Source organism: Suncus etruscus, chromosome 16 (genome assembly GCF_024139225.1).
Source record: "Suncus etruscus isolate mSunEtr1 chromosome 16, mSunEtr1.pri.cur, whole genome shotgun sequence".
Lineage (NCBI taxonomy): Eukaryota > Metazoa > Chordata > Mammalia > Eulipotyphla > Soricidae > Suncus > Suncus etruscus.
The window spans coordinates 77,148,035-77,167,386 of record NC_064863.1 but is presented as its reverse complement, the minus strand read 5'-3'; the positions used below and the strand labels follow the sequence as shown (position 1 = coordinate 77,167,386).

At 34.7% G+C, this 19,352-nt stretch overlaps 1 protein-coding gene across 1 annotated transcript; it reads right to left on the bottom strand.

Moving 5' to 3' along the window:
* Positions 1 to 9,110: 9,110 nt before the first annotated feature.
* IBSP (integrin binding sialoprotein) lies at positions 9,111 to 18,899 on the bottom strand. The gene is made up of 6 exons (XM_049789775.1): positions 18,846 to 18,899; positions 18,707 to 18,757; positions 18,544 to 18,621; positions 14,724 to 14,789; positions 10,315 to 10,488; positions 9,111 to 9,653 (listed from the first exon to the last, which is right to left on the bottom strand). Exons 1-6 carry the CDS (start codon positions 18,897 to 18,899, stop codon positions 9,111 to 9,113), a joined length of 966 nt encoding a protein of 321 aa, XP_049645732.1.
* Positions 18,900 to 19,352: the final 453 nt, after the last annotated feature.

Genomic DNA, 19,352 nt, shown 5'->3' with positions numbered 1-19,352 from the left:
TTGTTAAGTTCTGCCAGTACCTTGTATATCGTAGCCTCTTATCTGATGGATATTGGGTGAATAGCTTCTCCCATTTTGTGGGTGGCTTTTGTATCCTAGGCATTATTTCCTTTGAGGTACAGAAACTTCTCAGCTTCATAGCCCCATTTGTGCATCTCTGCTTTGATTTGTTTGGAGACTGCTATTTCTTCCTTTAAGATGCCTTTAGTGTTTCATCTATGTGTTTTACCTATGTGTTTCAGGTCTGATATCAAGGTGTTTAATCTATTTGCATTTGACCTTGGTGCATGGTGTTAACTGGAGGCCTGACTTCGTTTTTTGGCAAGTGGCTGACCAATTGTGGCATACAATATTCTAATACCAATCCCTTGACCAGTGCTCACTCCCCCCCCCCCCCACCAATGCGTTTTTTTTCTTTCCCACTCACCAACCTGCCTCTGTGACGGGCACTATTATTTATTTTTATAATTTCTGGCACTGTAGTTTACTTAATGAACTTCATCACTGTCTTTCAGCACCCCTAATTACTACAGTTGACCACTTCCTTCCACTATTGTACTGTTCTCTACCCTGTCCTATTTCTCCACAATCCACTGTGTGGATTGTGTTCTTTTGTGTTCTTTTGTTTCTGTTGCCTTTAGGCAATTGTTAATTCCCTACTATGTTTCTTTTTAAAAATCATATTAAATTTCTGTATTTTAAACACTGTGGTTTACAGAGTTGCTCATAGTGCAGTTATTTATGGCATTCAATATTTTAGCACCAATCTCACCACCAGTTAATATTTCCGTCACTACTGTTCCATTTCCCAATCTTGCCCACAGCCTTTCCCTTGGCAGGTCTGAATAATTTACTTAATAATGCTTGGTACAATTAATAGAAATGGAATTATAAAAAAAACTTTATTAATAAAAAATTTGTAAGAATTGTCATTTCATGAAATTAGGGTCTTTATGTTTAAAGTAAACTGTTTATTTGTAGTATTCCATTATTGGTTTCGTTTATTGGGGATGTGTGGCTTCTATAATAATTTCACATATAATTTGATTTATTCCTACTGGGTAATCAGGATGAAAATTATGGAGGTGTTGGGCAGGCATGCAAGTGGCCGAGCAGTCCAGGGATTTTCAGATCTGTGGAGATGGATTGATGAACTCAAATACCAATAGCTGAAGTTCATAGGCATGGTTGTTGGAACATCTTGAAGTTCAGAGGTGCAGCAGGGAGGTGGCCTACATTGACTCCAAAGTATCCCTGGCGATGTCAACACAAAACTGGCATACCTGGAGTTTTTGGTAGCTAAGAGTCATTTCAGAGATGCAGGGGTCCTCAAACTTTTTAAACAGGGGGCCAGTTCACTGTCCCTCAGACCATTGGAGGGTCTGATTATAGTAAAAACAAAACTTATGAACGAATTCTTATGCACACTGCATATATCTTATTTTGCAATGAAGAAACAAAACAGATCCAAATACAATATGTGGCCCGTGGGCCATAGTTTGAGGACCACTGGATTAGTGGAAAACTGAGGCCCCCTAGGAGGGGAATGAGGCAAGTCCCCACCCTGTTGAAGCCCTGGCTGTTTCACATGTAGATCCACCCTACAACTGCTGTCACACCAATGGCCTCAGTGCCATCAGCTTCAAGGTATATATGTATACACACACACACACACACACACACACACACACACATACACACACACACACATATATATATATATATAATAAATTTTTGCTGTTAGCTTTGCCTCTATTTCAAGAGTTAGATGAAATTATTGTGCTGGCCTGATGAGCAGACATGATGGTCAGCTGTGGATCGTGGGTGAGGGTCTACTGTATTTATAGTCTGGTTCTCAGAGAGATCATTTTTCCTTCTTCTGATCAACTTTACTCAGATGATTATATCCTGACTCATTTACATTGCAAAAAATGGGATGTTTTTTGTTAGCTGTAATCAGGTCTTACTCCTGGATCTGCACTCGGGGATTATTCCTGGTAGGCTACTCCTGCTGAGCTCAGGGGCCACATGGGATGCAGAAGATAAAATCCAGTTTGGTAGTGTGCAAAACAAGTGTCCAACCCTCTGTACTATCATTTGGTCCTAAAAATTGTATTGTGTATATGTATCATAGTTTCTTTATACAGTATTATGTTCTTGGGCACTTGGGTTGTTCCAGATTTGGGCTGTTATTGTAGTGTTGCAATGTATATAGAGGTATAAGTATTTTTTATTTTTGTGTTTTGGTGTATATTCCTAGAAGTGAAATTATTGGGTTAAATGGAAGCTCAATTCCTAGCTTTTGAGGATTGTCTATATTGAAAAACTCATTTAAAATGTCACTTATTGTATTTGGGTCACCTGCTTACACTAGAATTGATTTATGGTTTTAATGCGCGTAGTTATCTTACTTCTGCACCACCAAAATATGCAAGAAGAGCAAGCATTTTTCTCCTCTGAGATGTTGTTGCTTATATTTTCCAGTTAGAAGTAACAAGTATTATATAATTTTCCATACTCTGATTAATTGAAATAACTGATTCATGTATACTGACTCATTTACTGCATGTATATAGTATTTTCCCTTTTCAATCAGCAGGAGAGTCATATCAGTGTAGTGAATTGTACAGAAAGACTCACTTAGGTGGAAACTCTACCAAACTCACAATTTGTCAAGGTTTGAATTGGAGAGAGAACTCCAAGCTCTATAGTGCATGCCAGGCATAATGATGCCTCAAGATTCCTGGGACTCCCAGTCTTACAGATTCTATGTAAGTGCTAGGTGTGATCCTGATTGTTCCCTGTAATCACTAGGTCAGAGTAACACCATACACAGGGCTGAACACTGAATTGTTAGAACTGACACATAACTGATGTCGATGTGTCTGCACCAAGGGACCCTAAGGATGTTTGGGAGCCCCTCAGTAAATAAATAGATGAATAAAAAAGATTTATAATGGATTTGGGCTTTTCAATGTGTTCACTTCCCATTGATCATTTTGAGTTTAGCCTTCTGCTTTTCACAGAAGAAAATAACTCTGTTTTAAATATGTTTATATATATATATATCAATATTCATCCTAAAATCTTTAAAAGGTAACTTTTAAAAATAAAATGTGGCTTACAAAGCACTTTGTCATCTACCTCCAATTTATTTTTATTTTTAGCTCTTATTACTTTTTCCCTCCTCAATGTTTGGGAAGTTTAGCAAAAGTACATAAAAAATATCCCTCAGATGAGGAGTCACTTTGAATCAGAGAACAGCCCAAAACTAGTTGTGTTGGTTCTTTGGGCTATTTGTTTACTCAGTCAGCTATTACTAGCAAAGAGTAAATATGTCAATATAATTTTCCTTTATTTTTATATTAAATTTCTTATTACACCTTAAAATGTAACTTAGAGGATGTAGTTAAAATGTAATTATGACGATACCAGTCCTTCCCTTCAGGACATGGCCTTGTTGATGGAAATGGTTACAAAACGTTCTGGTATGACCTCAAGGGGAAAATATCTTCCATTCTCAAAATAATATTTTTTGGAGGTTGCTGGTTTTTCTTCTTTAGGACTGTTTTTTTTTTTTTAGTATGTGGATTTTGGAAACATACATTAGCAAGTTGCTCATTGTCTTGGACACATGCAGTTTACTTAGCAAACTAAGGAATATATCTAGACTTCCCAATTAGGCTTTCCATTCATATGAATGTGTGTTGTGCTATTGTACTTTATCTCCTCTCTCATGACTTTAAAAATTATTATTAATCCATACTTGCTTAATACTTTCCAATTTTCTATTGCTATGTAATTTATCACTTCAAAACTTGGACGCTTAAAAATCCAATCTATTTTTTTTTAATTTGCATCCTGTGGTATGCAAGGTCCTCTTGCAAATCTCTTATTTGGTATGCTCAAAGAGCCTTGGAATAGACGAGTCATCTAAAGGATTGATTGGTCAGCACATCCCAGAAGGGGTCTTAGTGTTTTTCATAAGACCTATTGCTGGCAGTGGAAGCTAGACCTATTCTATAGTTGCGTGGGCTTGGAATGCATATTAAGTAGTTTAAGAAGTCATTATTTATATTTGTTGTTTTAATAATAAAAACATTTTTTTGGTTTTTCGGGCCATACCCGTTTGATGCTCAGGGTTACTCCTGGCTAAGTGCTCAGAAATCGACCCTGACTTGGGGGAACCATATGGGACGCGGGGGATTGAACCGCGGTCCTTCGTTGGCTAGCGCTTGCAAGGCAGACAACTTACCTCTAGTGCCACCTCGCTGGCCCCAATAATAAAATTTTTTATGTAAATTATTTTATTATAGTCTTTGCTTTTTATAGAAAGCCACTTCAGTTATTTCTTAAATACTAGGATTTCAAAAATGAGAGCAGAAGTTGCTAGGCTAGTTTTCTTTCTTTCCTATTCTTTCTTTCTTTCTTCTTTCTTTTTCTTCTTTTCTTCTTTCTTTCTTTCTTCTTTTTCTTTCTTTCTTTCTTTCTTTCTTTCTTTCTTTCTTTCTTTCTTTCTTTCTTTCTTCTTTTCTTTCTTTCTTTCTTTCTTTCTTCTTTCTTTCTTTCTTTCTTCTTTCTTTCTCTTTCTTTTTCTTTCTTTCTTTTCTTTCTTTCTTTCTTTCTTTCTTTCTTTCTTTCTTTCTTTCTTTCTTTCTTTCTTTCTTTCTTCCTTTCTTCTTTTTTTCTCTTTCTTCCTTCCTTCCTTCTTTTTTTCTCTTTCTTTTTCTTTCTCTCTTTTTCTCTTTCTTTCTCTTTTTTCCTCTTTCTTTCTTTCTCTCTTTCTTTCTTTCTTTCTTTCTTTCTTTCTTTCTTTCTTTCTTTCTTTCTCTTCTTTCTTCTTTCTTTCTTTCTTTCTTCTTTCTCTTTCTTTCTTTCTTTCTTTCTTTCTTTCTTTCTTTCTTTCTTTCTTTCTTTCTCTCTCTTTCTCTCTTCCTTCCTTTCTTTCTTTCTCTCTCTTTCTCTCTTCCTTTCTTTCTTTCTTCTTTCTTTTTCTCTTTCTTTCTTTTCTCTTTCTCTCTCTTTTCCTCTTTCTTTCTCTCTTTCTTTCTCTCTTTCTTCTCTTCTCTCTCTCTCTCTTTCTTTCTTTCTTTCCTTTCTTTCTTTCTTTTTTCTTTCTTTCCTTCCTTCCTTCCTTCCTTCTTTCTTTTTTTCTTTCTTTCTTTCTTTCTCTTTCTTTCTCTTTCTTTCTTCCTTTCCTTCATTTTCTTTCTTTTCTTTCTTCTCTTTCTTTCTTTTTTCTTTCTCTCTTTTCTTTCTTTCTTTCTTTTTCTTCTTTCCTTCCTTCTTCCTTCCTTCCTTCCTTCCTTCCTTCCTTTCTTTCTTTCTTTCTTTCTTTCTTTTTCTCTTTTCTTTCTTCTTTCTTTCTCTCTCTCTCTCTTTCTTTCTTTCTTTCTTTCTTTCTTTCTTTCTTTCTTTCTTTTCTTTCTTTCTTTCTTTCTTTCTTTCTTTCTTTCTTCTCTTTCTTTCTTTCTTTCTTCTCTTTCTTTCTTTTTTCTTTCTTCTCTTTCTTTCTTTTTTCTTTCTTTCTTTCTTTCTCTCTCTCTCTCTCTCCCTCTCTTTCTTTCTTTCTTTCTTTCTTTCTTTCTTTCTTTCTTTCTTTCTTTCTTTCTTTCTTTCTTTCTTTCTTTCTTTCTTTCTTTCTTTCTTTCTTTCTTTCTTTCTTTCTTTCTTTCTTTCTTTCTTCTTTCTTTCTTTTTCTTTCTTTCTGAAACAATTAAGCAGAGTCAACCCATTGAACATCACCCCCGTGGCAGAGATGATTACATAAAGATAAGGGAAACAAATTAATTTGCTCGAGTAATAACTGTACAGTTCACATGCTTTGCACAATACTATTGACTATAAAGATTTCCCCAAAATAGATACTTAATTTTGGAAATATTCTTTAGGGATTGCATTATAAAACATAAATGGGTTCTAAAAATTTATGATGGGAAATAAGGCTCATTTCTTGGCAGTGACCTAATCAATAGTAATTTCCTGGTCATGTATGGCTCAATAGTCATTACAGATGAACATATACAATAAATACAGAATAATGGTAAAGTTCACACAAGTATAAAGCTGCTCTTTGTTTTAATGGCAGTTTTGCTACTTCTTGACATAGAAGACTGCATTACATCTCCACTCTAGTCTTTTCATAAATAACACTGAAAATGGTAGTAATACCTACCCAATAGAGTTTTGTGAAGATTAAATGGATAGAAATAAGTAAATTCCTGGGGTATAATTGGCCAAATTTGTACATACACTCCATAGAAGAAATAATATTATATTTGAAGAGCCAGAATGATAAACAGCATTGTAATTACTTTGTTGATGTTTGTTTGGAGGACACATGCAGCATTACTATGGATTAAATCCTGACTCTTTGGGTAGGGATCACTCTTTGTGAAGCTTGGGGGACCATATTTAGTGCCCAGTATTAAACTACCACTGGGCACATGTAAAGCAAATGTCTTAACTCCTATACCCTCTCTCTGGTCCTAGTATTATGGTTATGGAAGAAAACTCTCTAAAGGAGAATTTAGTTCTTAAAGTAATTGCTGAAGTATTTAGAGGTAAATCTTCACGATGTCTTCATGCCTGTAAACACTTTTTAATATTTAATATATTAAATATATATATAATATATTAACATATGTAATAATTTATAATATATAGGTTACTTTATTTAAAGATCATGTGTTACATAGTTGACACAGTTGATCATAATACATTTTTGGGTAAGTGGGAGTAAACTTATTGAAAACTAAAAAAAGGGAAAAAAGAAGAAAGAAGGAGAAAGAAGGAAAAAGGAGTAAAAAAGCAAGAAAATTTGTGAAAATTATTGTACCATGCAAATAAGTCGTTAAGTCATCATCAGAAGGTTTAGTAAGGTTTAGGGATCTCTTGTTGCTAGCTAAGCATTCTATTACTTCTTTTGTTTCTAAGCATTAGGTGACTTCAAGTACACATTGCATCTAAATTGTTATGTTTCTACCAGGATGACAGTATTTAAAATATTGGCAGCATTCAAAAAAATTAAAATATTGGCTTTGCTGCCATGTTGTCAGGAATTCTATTGATGATACTGCAGTTTCAGTGGGACAAGTATTCAGCTGTCAGGGGTTCTGGAATTATGGAGAAAGTGAGGGGAGAAAACCTCACTCACTCCAAAATGTCCAGGATATGTCAGTCCAAATATCAGTATACCTGGAATTTTGGATAGATGAGTCTGTCTGCAGAGAGCTGCGGATGAGCGGTGAAGCGGAGCCATTGTTGAAGTAACATGGTGGTAGGTGCAACTGATGTAGCTTCGGGAGAGCAGACTTGGTCTGTCCTCTCCTACTGCAAATGCCAGTTTTCAGCTTGCGTGGCTGGTGAACCCATGATTTGACATGGCTTGGTATGCATCTCTTTCGAAAATAGAGTAACACTATGGAGCTGGCTTAACGTAGACATGAGGACTCTGTAAATGCTATATTTATGCATTGGCAATGAAGTATGTAAATATATTAAGGAAAACGGCAGAGACATAGATATTTTAAAATGGCGAGATGTTAACTAATTGTGAATAAATTAAAAGGTATAAAAAGAATGTTCCTGTATTAGTCTTCCAGCTTTCCTGAAGAAAGGTTTCATGATTCTTCAAGTATAAAATTAGAAAACAATGAGTTGGGCCCGGAGAGATAGCACAGCGGCATTTGCCTTGCAAGCAGCCGATCCAAGGACCAAAGGTGGTTGGTTCGAATCCCTGTGTTCCATATGGTCCCCCATGCCTGCCAGGAGCTATTTCTGAGCAGACAGCCAGGAGTAACCTCTGAGCACCGCTGGGTGTGGCCCAAAACCAAACAAACAAAAAACAAACAAACAAAAAAAGAAAACAATGAGTTAAGGAAAATGCTATTTATAAAAGTTAGCTAACCAATTAAACAATTTTGGAAGAGAGTTTTACTTTTCATATGTCCAATGTCTAAATCATGTTTGCCTTTACGTAAGGTGTTCAATATGCCTTCTAAATGAATAGCAGAAAGATGAATGTCTTTTTCTTCTTACTCCTTCTAATGATCTACTCTCTTTTTTTTATTCAACCCATTTGAAAATATCTTCCAAATTATATTAAAATGTAACTTGTAGCTAAGACTTTGCATCTCAACCCTTATATGTGGGCTTGTTTGTAAAACTTTTCTTCCAAATCCAGCTACCTACCCCACCAGAAAAAGGTTGCCACAAATAAAACAAAACATTAAATCAAAATATTTGACTAATTTTTACTTAAGATAAACAATTATTTATTATATATAACTATGCTCTAAATATTTCACAGTGGCAAAATATTCCATGGAGCATACTTACTCCAAGACTCATTTGTTTAGCTCGATATTTTATATTTTTATTGATTAAATATGGAAACTCTAATAGAAAACATTTCTTCTTCTGATGTATATGGCTAGTACTACTCACAAAAATGTGATGGTTTTAGTAATTTATCTACAAGAAAATGTCTGCAGTTTTGATATGTAGGACACAATAATCATACACTTTTATATTTTTTGATGAATTGACCCAGGAGTCTCACTTTTTCTCATTCAAAATCATTCAATTTTTGCTTATAACACATCTGTATAATTGTATTTTATTAAGATAATACTCATAATAAAATATACATAAAGCCACATAAAATACATGAGAATGAAAATAAAATAAATCTTAATATACAGTATTGGATAAGGAATATGATTAAAGAGCTACATAATTATTATGTATAACATCATTTATTTCAACAAATCTCTTCTTAGAAATACTACTTACAAAATGTATATGTTTAGCAGTTAGTAAAAGGACAAAGTTAAAATATTATTTATCGAACTACAAGCTCAAAAACTTCTTTCAAATCCAACCATAGCCATGATTTACAATGGCCTTTTAGTAACACAACAAAGAAAGCAGTCAGAAACCCATTATTTGCAGAAGTAATTGTAGAAAATCACCTTGGAACCGTAGCACCATTCCACACTAGTTATGCACATTTACCGAATTGCACCTTCCTGAGTTGAAGTTTGAAAACGGAAGCTACGTGAAATGCCAGAATTGATTAATTCATCACGGCTGGCTCTTCACTAGTGTTAATAATAATTTTGGCCATAAAAACCATCATAGCTATGGCCTTTATAATAGCTATACTCATCCTCATAGGCTCGGTAGGTATCCCCACGAGGTTCTGCATTCTCGTTTTCATAGATTTCGTAGTCATTGCCATATTCACTGGTGCCTGTTTGTTCATATTCTTCCTCATATCCAGTGGTGGTGGTCTCTCCAAACGGGGCTGGAGTAGTCCCATAAACATACTGTGGTGGGGTTGTTTGCTCAAAGCCACCATCTGGAACAGCAAATGTTGTTGTCTGAAAGCCACTATTGTCCTGCTCACTAGCCACTGTTGTTTCTTTGGCCATGCCTTCTGTGACACTTTCTTCTTCACCTTCTTCATCTCCATTGTCTCCACCATTGCCGCCATTGCCATTAGTCGCCTCTGTACTATTGGTGCTCGTGCCATTTATGCCTTGCTCATTTTCATCTACTTCTGCCTCGTTTTCTTCATCTTCATCTTCTTCCTCTTCCTCCTCATCACTTTCATCTTTTTTGCTAGGGTTGTTTGCTAAATTTCCAGCCTGTAAGAAATGGTGGGAAAGAATTCAACTCATACAGAAGCCTGAAAAAATTGTGTAACTGAAAACCTACATTATTCAGCACAGGCTGGGCTTCATTCTAGATGTGATTTTTAAATTTAAGTCAATCTTTGGAGCTGGAGTGATAGTATAGTGGAGAGAGAATTTGCCTGGCACATGAGCAACCAGGTTCAATGCTAAGCCCCCCATAGATTCTCTGAACCCCACTGGGAGTGATTCCTGAATGCAGAGTCAGTAGTTAGCCCTGAGCACTCTTAATGTGGTCCCAAACCCAAACCAAAAATATTGAACATTCATGTCATTGAATTTTCATGTGAGGGAAATATAAGTCTTTTTCATGGCAAAAAATATTCCTGTACTCATACTATTCACTTTTTCTGTTGTGGAATTTTTTTCTTTGAAAAACAATGATATCTCTTAAGATCACCAGTGAATGATTTCTATATAAAAATTAGTGTAGTAATATGAAAAGAAGTTTCTTTTTATCTAATAAGGAAAATAGTATTTACATTTGCTTTTTCAGTGAGTTAATGAAGCTAATATAAAGTACTAAGTGCATGCCATGTATTTTGGGTCGCTAAGAAAACCCAAGACTTCAGTTCAAAAAATGAAAAAAGATATAAGCTTTTGGAGCAAATCCTACCTTCTTGGGAAGCTGAATTCCAGCCAGGCCTATAGTTCCTGTTCCAAGTATGATGTCCTCTCCATAGCCAGGTGTTACTGTAGAAAGTGTTGTGTTCTCAGCATCGGATTCTTCATCTTCATTTCCATTAGAATCTTCATTCTCTTCATTGTTTTCCTCTTCATTTGAAGTCTCCTGATAAAAAACACCAGAACGAATAAAAGTCATACTCGATGGAGGAAAGCCCAATCTTTATTTGGATCATCAGTGATTACTAGGAAACATTTCCTATCCTTTAGTTAGCTTAACACTGATGTTGACACTTTGCTTCCTCTTGTATCACCTGCATTTTAAAGTCTTTTTCAGAATGCCCTCAAAATCATCTCATTAATTCACTTATCCTAATTTATTACCTATCTCACTAATATGGTGTAAATACTTTTTACCATGTAAAAACTCAAAGCAATGTGAGTAATAAGTTTTATATATCTGATTATCAGGGTTTATATTTTGTGGTTAATATCTGCATATCTAATTTCTGCATATCTGTTTATATCTGACACTAGGTACATCATATCACATAAAATGAAGTTTAATGTATGTGTTGCCTTTTGATATAATTCTGGTTACACTCATGTTTTGTTTCTAAATATTTAATGGTACATATACTTATAGCAATGGATTTATATAAATGATATTGCAATATAATTTTTAAGTGATGATAAATAGTTCAGAAGTATATAAAAAGTATCATCAATAAATAGAAAGTATGCCTAAGCACAACTCATAAATTAAACTTTTGTGAACTTTGTATTTAATTAAAATTTTAATTTACATTAAAAAGTTTTGGAAGAGATGGACAGAGAATAGGTTTTAAAAATTCTTCAGGAGCAGAAGAGATAGCATAGGAGTTAAGGCATTGTCTTGTATCCCATCAACCTGGTCGCAAATTTCTGACATAGGACCCCTGAGAAACATCAGGGTTCCTTTCTGAGTATGGACCAGGGATAGCCACTGAACACCTCAGGGTTTGGCCCAAACATACCTAACCCTATGGCCACTTTCCACAAATACTTTAGAAATAAAAGTGGAATACTGCTGGTTTTATTTGCATGATAACTTATAATAAATATCATTGGAATAATTATTCTTCTGAAGTCTTCAAACCAAATCTCTATATATTTACTGGGAAACATATATATATATAAGAAATTATGTTAGATAGTATGGATATATACAGAAAAAACATGTACAGATTCTTAGAAAACATTATACGATCTTCAGTATCTTGCATCATGAAGTTTGTAGCTAAATCCTGGAAACATCATAAGTGTTTATAGATGGTTGGCAAAATTTTGAGTGTATATGTTTTATCACAAATCTGAAAGAGGCCAGAGCTATGGCACACTGGATAGGGTGTTAGCCTTGTACACAATCAACCCAAGTTTTATCCTCAGCATTCTATATGGTTCCCAAGCCTTCCAGGAGGAGAATTTTTGAGCAAAGAGCCAGGAGTAACCCTTGAGTGCCATCAGGTTTGGTCCCAAAAGCAAAGAAAATATTAAAAGAGAAGGGAGCATGATAAAAGAAGAAAAAAGAAAGAAAAGAAAAGAAGAAAGATAGAAGGAAGAAAAAGAAGAAAAAAAAGGAAGAAAGAAAGGAAGGAAAATAAAAGAAAGAAGGAAAAAAGGGAGGAAGAAAAGAAGTATATTTGGTAAATGTTGAGTTCTCTAATAGAGAAATCTAGTTGGCAAAGCATGTTTTGTTTTGTTTTGGTTTTTCGGCAAAGCATTTTTTTTTTTGGTGTTTGGTTTTTGGATCACACCCGGTAGCACTCGGGGGTTACTCCTGGCTCTACGCTCAGAAATCACCCCTGGCAGGCACAGACCATATGATATGCTGGGATTCGATCCACCGACCTTCTGTATGCAAGGCAAATGCCCTACCTCCAAGCTATCTCTACGGCCCATTGGCAAAGCATTTCATAATCACTGATTACCAATTTTGGGGCCACCCTCGTTTATTCATTGCATAAGATTTATCACAAATCTGAAAGAGGCCAGAGCTATAGCACACTGAGTAGGGTGTTATTTTATTAAATATTAATTAACTATATATTAATATATAATACATCATTTTAATAATATATAATATATTAGTTAATTAATATTTTATTAAATTACTTTATGATTTAATAGTTGCTACTAGTTCCTCCTTATGAATTTCTTTTAAAGATAAATTGAGCAAATTATAGTACAGAAATGTTACTTTCATGGTGAAATGAATGTTTCTTTTTTGGGGGGTCACACCCAGCATTGCTCAGGGGTTACTCCTGGCTGTCTGCTCAGAAATAGCTTCTGGCAGGCACGGGGGACCATATGGGACACCGGGATTCGAACCAACCACCTTTGGTCCTGGATCGGCTGCTTGCAAGGCAAACGCCGCTGTGCTATCTCTCCGGGCCAGAAATGAATGTTTTTATGTCCTTTGGGTTCTCAGTAAACTTAAAATTGAGCTGCCAAACATATGCAACTTTGAAAACAAAAATAGCAAGAAAATTTAAAAAGTGACAAATCATTAGTTTGAATTTTCACCAAGAAAGTAGAAGCTAAGATAAACATTAACCTAAGAAGCACCTTGAAGGAAATGAAGACCCAATGCATGTATTATTCTCCAAATTATTCTGATAAGTTTAATATCTAATATATGCATGTATGTATAAGGCAGTAATATATAATATATGTATATTTATATTTATTTACATATATAAAAGGCACGAGTAGAACTTAGCAAGAAAATAAAACTAATCTCACCCAAAAATGGGAAAAAGAAATGAACAGAATCTTCCTCAAAGAAGAAATACAGGGAGCAAAAAAGTCCATGAAAAAATACACCACATCATTTATCATCAGGGAGATAAAGACCAAAACATGAGATATAACCTCACACCACAGAGACTAGCACACATCACAAAGAACAGGAACAACTCCTGGGACTATATCCTAGGGGTCCAAAACTACAGGGCAGAAAGGAATCTACACTCCTATATTCACCGCATCACTATTCACAGTAGTCAGAATCTGGAAATAACTCAAGTGTCCCACAAAAGATGAATGGATAAAGAAATAGTGGCACATCTACACAATGGAATATTATGTAGATCTTAGGAAAAGTGAGGTCACAAATTTTCTTATAGATGGATGGATATGGTGATATCATGCTGAGTGAAATGAGTTAGAGGGAGAAGGGTAGACATAAAAATATCTGCATTTATTTTGGGGACATTAAAAATATATAGTATGGGACTAATACCTAATTCCCAAAGACAATAGAAACGAGGATCCAGAATATTTCTCCATGGTAGGAAGCTTGCTGCAAAATGGCGGAAGGGTATGAGGAGGGTAGTTATCACAAAGAAGAGACCGCTATGACAATGATAGTTGGAAATGGTCACTCTAGACAAATAGTCTGTGCTGAAGGACGATAAAGTGACATGCATGACACCCTTTCAAACCACAGTGCCTAAAAGGAAAGAAGAGGGAGGGGGGGGGAGAGAGAGAGAGAGAGAGAGAGAGAGAGAGAGAGAGAGAGAGAGAATGAGAGAGAGAGAATGAGAGAGAGAGAATGAGAGAGAGAGAGAGAATGTGTGCTGTAGAAGAGTGTGAGGAGCAGGAAGGAAACTAGGGATGTTGGTGGTGGTGGGAAATGTGCATTGGTGAAAAGGCTGGTGAAAGGATGGTTTTGAAACATGGTATGATTGAAACTTAACCATAAACCATTTTATAACTGTGTATCTAACAGTGATTTAATTTAAAATTTTACTAATCAGAAAAAAATAATACTACAAAAGAAACAAAAAAGAAAAGTAGATGATTCACTATATAAAAAAAAAGCATAGAATTATCTTTATAGGATATTACTTAGAAAAGTGAATTTCTAAACTTTGGTCTCTAAAACAGGTACATCCTCTATTTAGGATTGTTATGTACTTGTCTTTAACCACCATGTCTATCCACCTAAATAAAAATATTTTTTAGAAATAAGAATATATCTTCCATTTTTTTGTTGCTGTGTACCATTTCTAGATGACTTTAAAATTGTTTGAAACAGGTCATTTTACTTTATTCTAATTTAAATAGCATCTAGCTTGCTCAAAAATAGAAGATTGTGGCCAGCTGTCACTGCTTATTTACTGAGTCAGACTACTTTAGTTCAGTTTTCTATTTGTCTTTTGTGCTGCTTGTTTCCTACTGAAAAAACTATGTAGGTCACTGATAGAACACTTGCCTTCCATGTGTGAGGCCCTAGCTTGGAATCTTGTAAGGACATTGTTCCCAGAGCAACTCATCAATATCAAACTGAGAGCAGTTTTAAGTAGAGCAGAATGTGGTCCCCAAACAACAAATAAACAAACAGCAGCAATTCCTTACCTCTTCTTCCTCTTCCTCGTCTGAACTATCACCCTCTCCATTTTCTTCAGAAGAATCACTACTGGTCTAAAATCCATACATATAATATATGTCACATATTTGACAGAAAATAAAAATATTTGCTGATTGAGATAGATAAAACACACACAAATATTTATTTATTTAACCTAAATAGCATTCCCATCTTGATTACTATGTTAGAACAGGTCTTAGGACTCACACGAATAAAAGCAAGCTTGGATATTGGGTACATAGAAATGGAGATGAGGCAGAAAGATGCATTTCACAATGACAATATAAAAATCAAGAAACTCTATTTTGAACCCCCAAAACAATGTGTTGAAACATTTTGATTTAAAAACTAGAACAATAAATCACAGAATTGGTTAACGCTGATAAAAGGAGCAATTGATGGCCTCATTTATTTTATAGAGACTCTGAAATCCAGAAAAGTGTGGCCAACCAATTCAAAGCAAATTTTACACTAGGGCAGTATTCAATGGTTTTGTTTTCTTTGCAAAATATAAATAAAATGATAATTAAATTTTCCATGCTGAATACATTTTTTGGAATGATTAGTTTGGAAGGGCATATCTGGTAGATATGGCTTCATTCCTGGTTTCATGCTCAGTGATCACTCATGGCAGGGCTAAGAGGACCAAATTGAGGTGTTGAGGTAGGCTGTATGCATGACAAGTGCCTTATCTGCGGTATTATCTAGCCAGTCCCGTGAATATTCTCTTAAAGTCTATTCTCTTAGGTCTACGAGTTAATTTTAATTCAACTTGAAATTAAACTTGCCTTTTATGTTGCTTTTTTTCAATCTAATGAGAGCTAAGCCATCCCTAAAATTAGGTTTATAGACAGATGACAGATATCTCAACATATAGGAAAAGTTTTATAAACATATGTTTAGTTAAACAAGGTTATTTTTTTATTGAGCAAAATGCTTAAAAAGGTGCTACAGTTAAAGTAAGAAAATAAGTAAGCAAAGAAATAGACGAGCAAGAGAGCTATGTGCTCAAAGGAGAAAGTAGACTTAAGGAGCGAGTCATATTAGTAGCTTTTGAAAGAAAAATGTATTCACATAGGATATTTATGAGTACTGATCCTCTAAAGAATTCAATATCAAAATGAGAATACATTAAACCAATGCACCTGTAGATATAGGTATCATTATAGTCAAAATGAAAGAACTTTGCTATTTAAAAGAATAGAAATGAAATTTAAACATCAATTTTAGAGCCTTTAATAGAATAGAGGACATTTCTTATCTTTCTCTCAAATGTAAACCCAGACAGTATTTCTTTTTATGTTGATATAAGAAATTGATTGGCATATCAGTAATTATTATCAAGATCCACATAGACAGTCACTTATATCCTGCCATTTTCAGCCATTCAAATTCAAATCTTAGCTTTGATCCTGATGATGCAGTTAAATATTGGGTTTTAGAAAACATAGAGAAGATGGGGGTTAAGCATAATATGAGAAAATATTCATGCCCAAGTCCTGCTCAGGGTTGTTCATGTTGAACTCTTTTTTTTTTTTTTTAGATGGTTCTCAACTCCAGTAGGGGAATAAATGCATGTCCCCTTGAGTCATGGAAAATCTTGGGTGCAAATGAAAATCATTTGACTTGCTCTTTTTTTCCTGAACCTTCAGTGTTATGCCTTCCTTAGTCTTGAGGGTGCCTGAGACACAATATTATTTTGGACTATTTTTACTTATTAAATTACATTCACAGGACTTCATATTTATGTATTTTGTTTATACTTTTCCTCTTTTCTAGCATTCTCTTGACCCCAGTTCTATTACTTTTCAGTTAGTATCTGCAGGGAGAACCACTTTAAAACTTCTAAAAAGCATTAGCGTTTTCTTATTTTTTTTTTACATATTCCATGGGCCTTTCTGTATATAACTATAGAAAGTTTGTATATTACAGAATTATCTAAAGATACATTAACTGGGGCCAGTGAGGTGGCGCTAGAGGTAAGGCGTCTGCTTTGCAAGCGCTAGCAAAGGAAGGACCGCAGTTCGATCCCCCAGTGTCCCATATGGTCCCCCTAAGCCAGGGGCAATTTCTGAGCGCTTAGCCAGGAGTAACCCCTGAGCATCAAACGGGTGTGGCTGAAAAACCAAAAAAAAAAAAAAGATACATTAACTGTGGTCTACACTAAAATATAATATAACTACTGTACCTTATTAATAACTTCAAAAGTATGTACATCTATAATTTTCTGGGTAGGAAAATTTGAGTCCTTGATATTTCAGAAAGCTTGGTTACTAGTATCTTAAATCTATCATAGTCATTTTTCAAGAGTTTAAATTTATAATTTCCATTTAAATTAAGAATTAAAAAAACAGTGTTTCAAGTGTGGACTATTTATTTATGGGCCTGAGAGGAAACAAAGACAAGAAGACAGTTCTGGAAAACCACAGCGCTTGTGTCATTTGTGTTCACATTTCTGTGGCCATACACATTACCAATAATTCTTATGGCTCTGGAAATACTGTAAGATAATCAGTTCCTATCATTGTCTAAAATTGGTGAACCCAACTTATGGTGGCAAGCAATGCCAAGCCACTGCACTCAAGCCTTATTTTCAGCAGTCCTGACTGCTATTAGTGGACCAGGGTTCCGGGATCATATGGTGCCCTGAGTTTGAACCCTGTAATCATGCAGTACTGCTTTGGTAAGTATTTAAAACCAACTTCACACCCTCCAGCTTTGACTCCCTTCAAAGGTAACCCCCAAAAATTAGAAACCCTTACTTTTAGTGTTTAGTTATTTTCATTTCTGCTTACAGTTCTTAAGTATGTTTTGTTCTTCTTACAAGATTTTTTTAATTCATGGCCGTCTCTCTTTTCTCTGCAGTTCTTGAGCCATGTTTCTACTGCAGTTATATTCATACACAGTCTTTCAATAGGTCCTGACTTGTTCCTGAGTTTTCTGGAATGACTGAAATGAGAAAAAGCCTCACGAGTAGAGAGGTGGGTGGCATTTTCTGGTTGGGGCTTAAAGAAGGTAAGCAATAAACTGGAAGGACATGAAAAAGGGTCAGAAGACTGAATAGGTTTGGAAACCCCTCTCAAATACATAACCCTATTGCTCTGTGAATCACAAAACTCAAAGATCACTTAAGACTCCAATATTAGCAAGGACGTTTCTCTAAAAGATGGTCTCTTGCTTTTTATGAGGTCATATTTTCTCCTTGCCTTCATAAATTTAAGGGCTTTGAATTATTGGGTGTTAAGTGGCTTTATAATAAAATTCAATCACTTATAATAAAACTATTATTGTTCTCACTATGGAATTGATTTTAAACAGCTGAAAAAAATCTCCTCTTTTTAATTGAATTAGACAAAATATCTGAATTCAATGTGACTAGGTATTTGTATACTATTCTATATTGAGTCCATATTTTTTTACTCTTGTGTTTCACTACCTTTGAAGAGATTAGGGAATACATTTTATTTTATTACATTATATTAAGCAGAAGAGGTTTTTTTTTTAATAGTAAATGTTCTTCTTGGTGGATTTTTTTTTTTTGGTGAGAGTTGAATTCAGGAAATTTAGTAATATTTGTTTCCTTTTATTTTTTTATTTTGGGGGGGGCTACACCCTATGATGCTTAGGCTCCTGGCTATGTGCTCAGAAATCGCTCCTGGCTTGGGGGACCATATGGGAAGCTGGGGGATCAAACCATGGTCCATTCTAGGCTAGCACGTGCAAGATGCCTGAACCCCTTAAGCCATCGCTCAGGTCCCCATTTAATTCCTTTTAAATTTTAGTAGAGAAAATCGTTTTCATATTTACCTGAACTGGAAATTGTTTTAGGGCAGGATAGAAGTAAGCATGCTTAAAAAGAGAATATCGTGGTCGGTACTTAAAGACCTGTAAAAACAGAATAAATGATACTCTCATGTTTAATGCGCATTATATTGAGGTTATGAATGTCAAGCCCAGTAAGTATGCTTACTGCATTTTCTTCAGAGTTCTCTATTTTGGCTCTTCTATAAAAATTTCTCATCTGTTAAAAAGAGCATTCAGTTATTAAATATTTTTATGTATAAAGACAAAAATCAAAGTAAATATGGATTTTTCAATAAAGAACTTACCGAAAAAGCACAGGCCATTCCAAGAATACTAAGCAAAATTAAAGCAGTCTTCATTCTGGCTATTTCTTCTGGAATTAATTATGTGGTAAAGTTAGTAAATACTAACACTAAGAAACATTTTTGCTTAAGTAGATGATATATTTAGTTTGTTTTCATTTCTGTCTAATGATAATTGTGAGTAAGGTAGACCAAATCTCTGCTTTTGTTTTAAGGTAGTCTAAGTGGTAGAAGGCTGACTTTACCATTTGGAATAATCTTGACTTCTTTAATTAGATTTAATCTTATCTTTTGTTATTTGTCATTAGAAGGCCATTTCATCACCTCCGGGGTCTTAGTTTAAGGAAGCTTCTTATTTTTGACATGGGGATAGTAACAAAATTAATAGAACTTTTTATGCAATTATGTGACCTGTTTGTTTTATTAGTGTTCAGAAAATCAATCTACAATTAAATAATCATTTTATGACAATGATTAGTTTTCAACTTCTTTATAGTTTTTAAACTAAAA

Excerpts from the sequence above, each read along its gene's own strand:
- IBSP (XM_049789775.1), bottom strand. The coding sequence starts at position 18,899 with ATGAAGACTGCTTTAATTTTGCTTAGTATTCTTGGAATGGCCTGTGCT. Across the intron at positions 18,622-18,706 it reads AGAACTCTGAAGAAAATGCA|GTCTTTAAGTACCGACCACG; the intron begins GTAAGCATACTT and ends CTGTTTTTACAG. Across the intron at positions 9,654-10,314 it reads GAATTCAGCTTCCCAAGAAG|GCTGGAAATTTAGCAAACAA; the intron begins GTAGGATTTGCT and ends CATTTCTTACAG.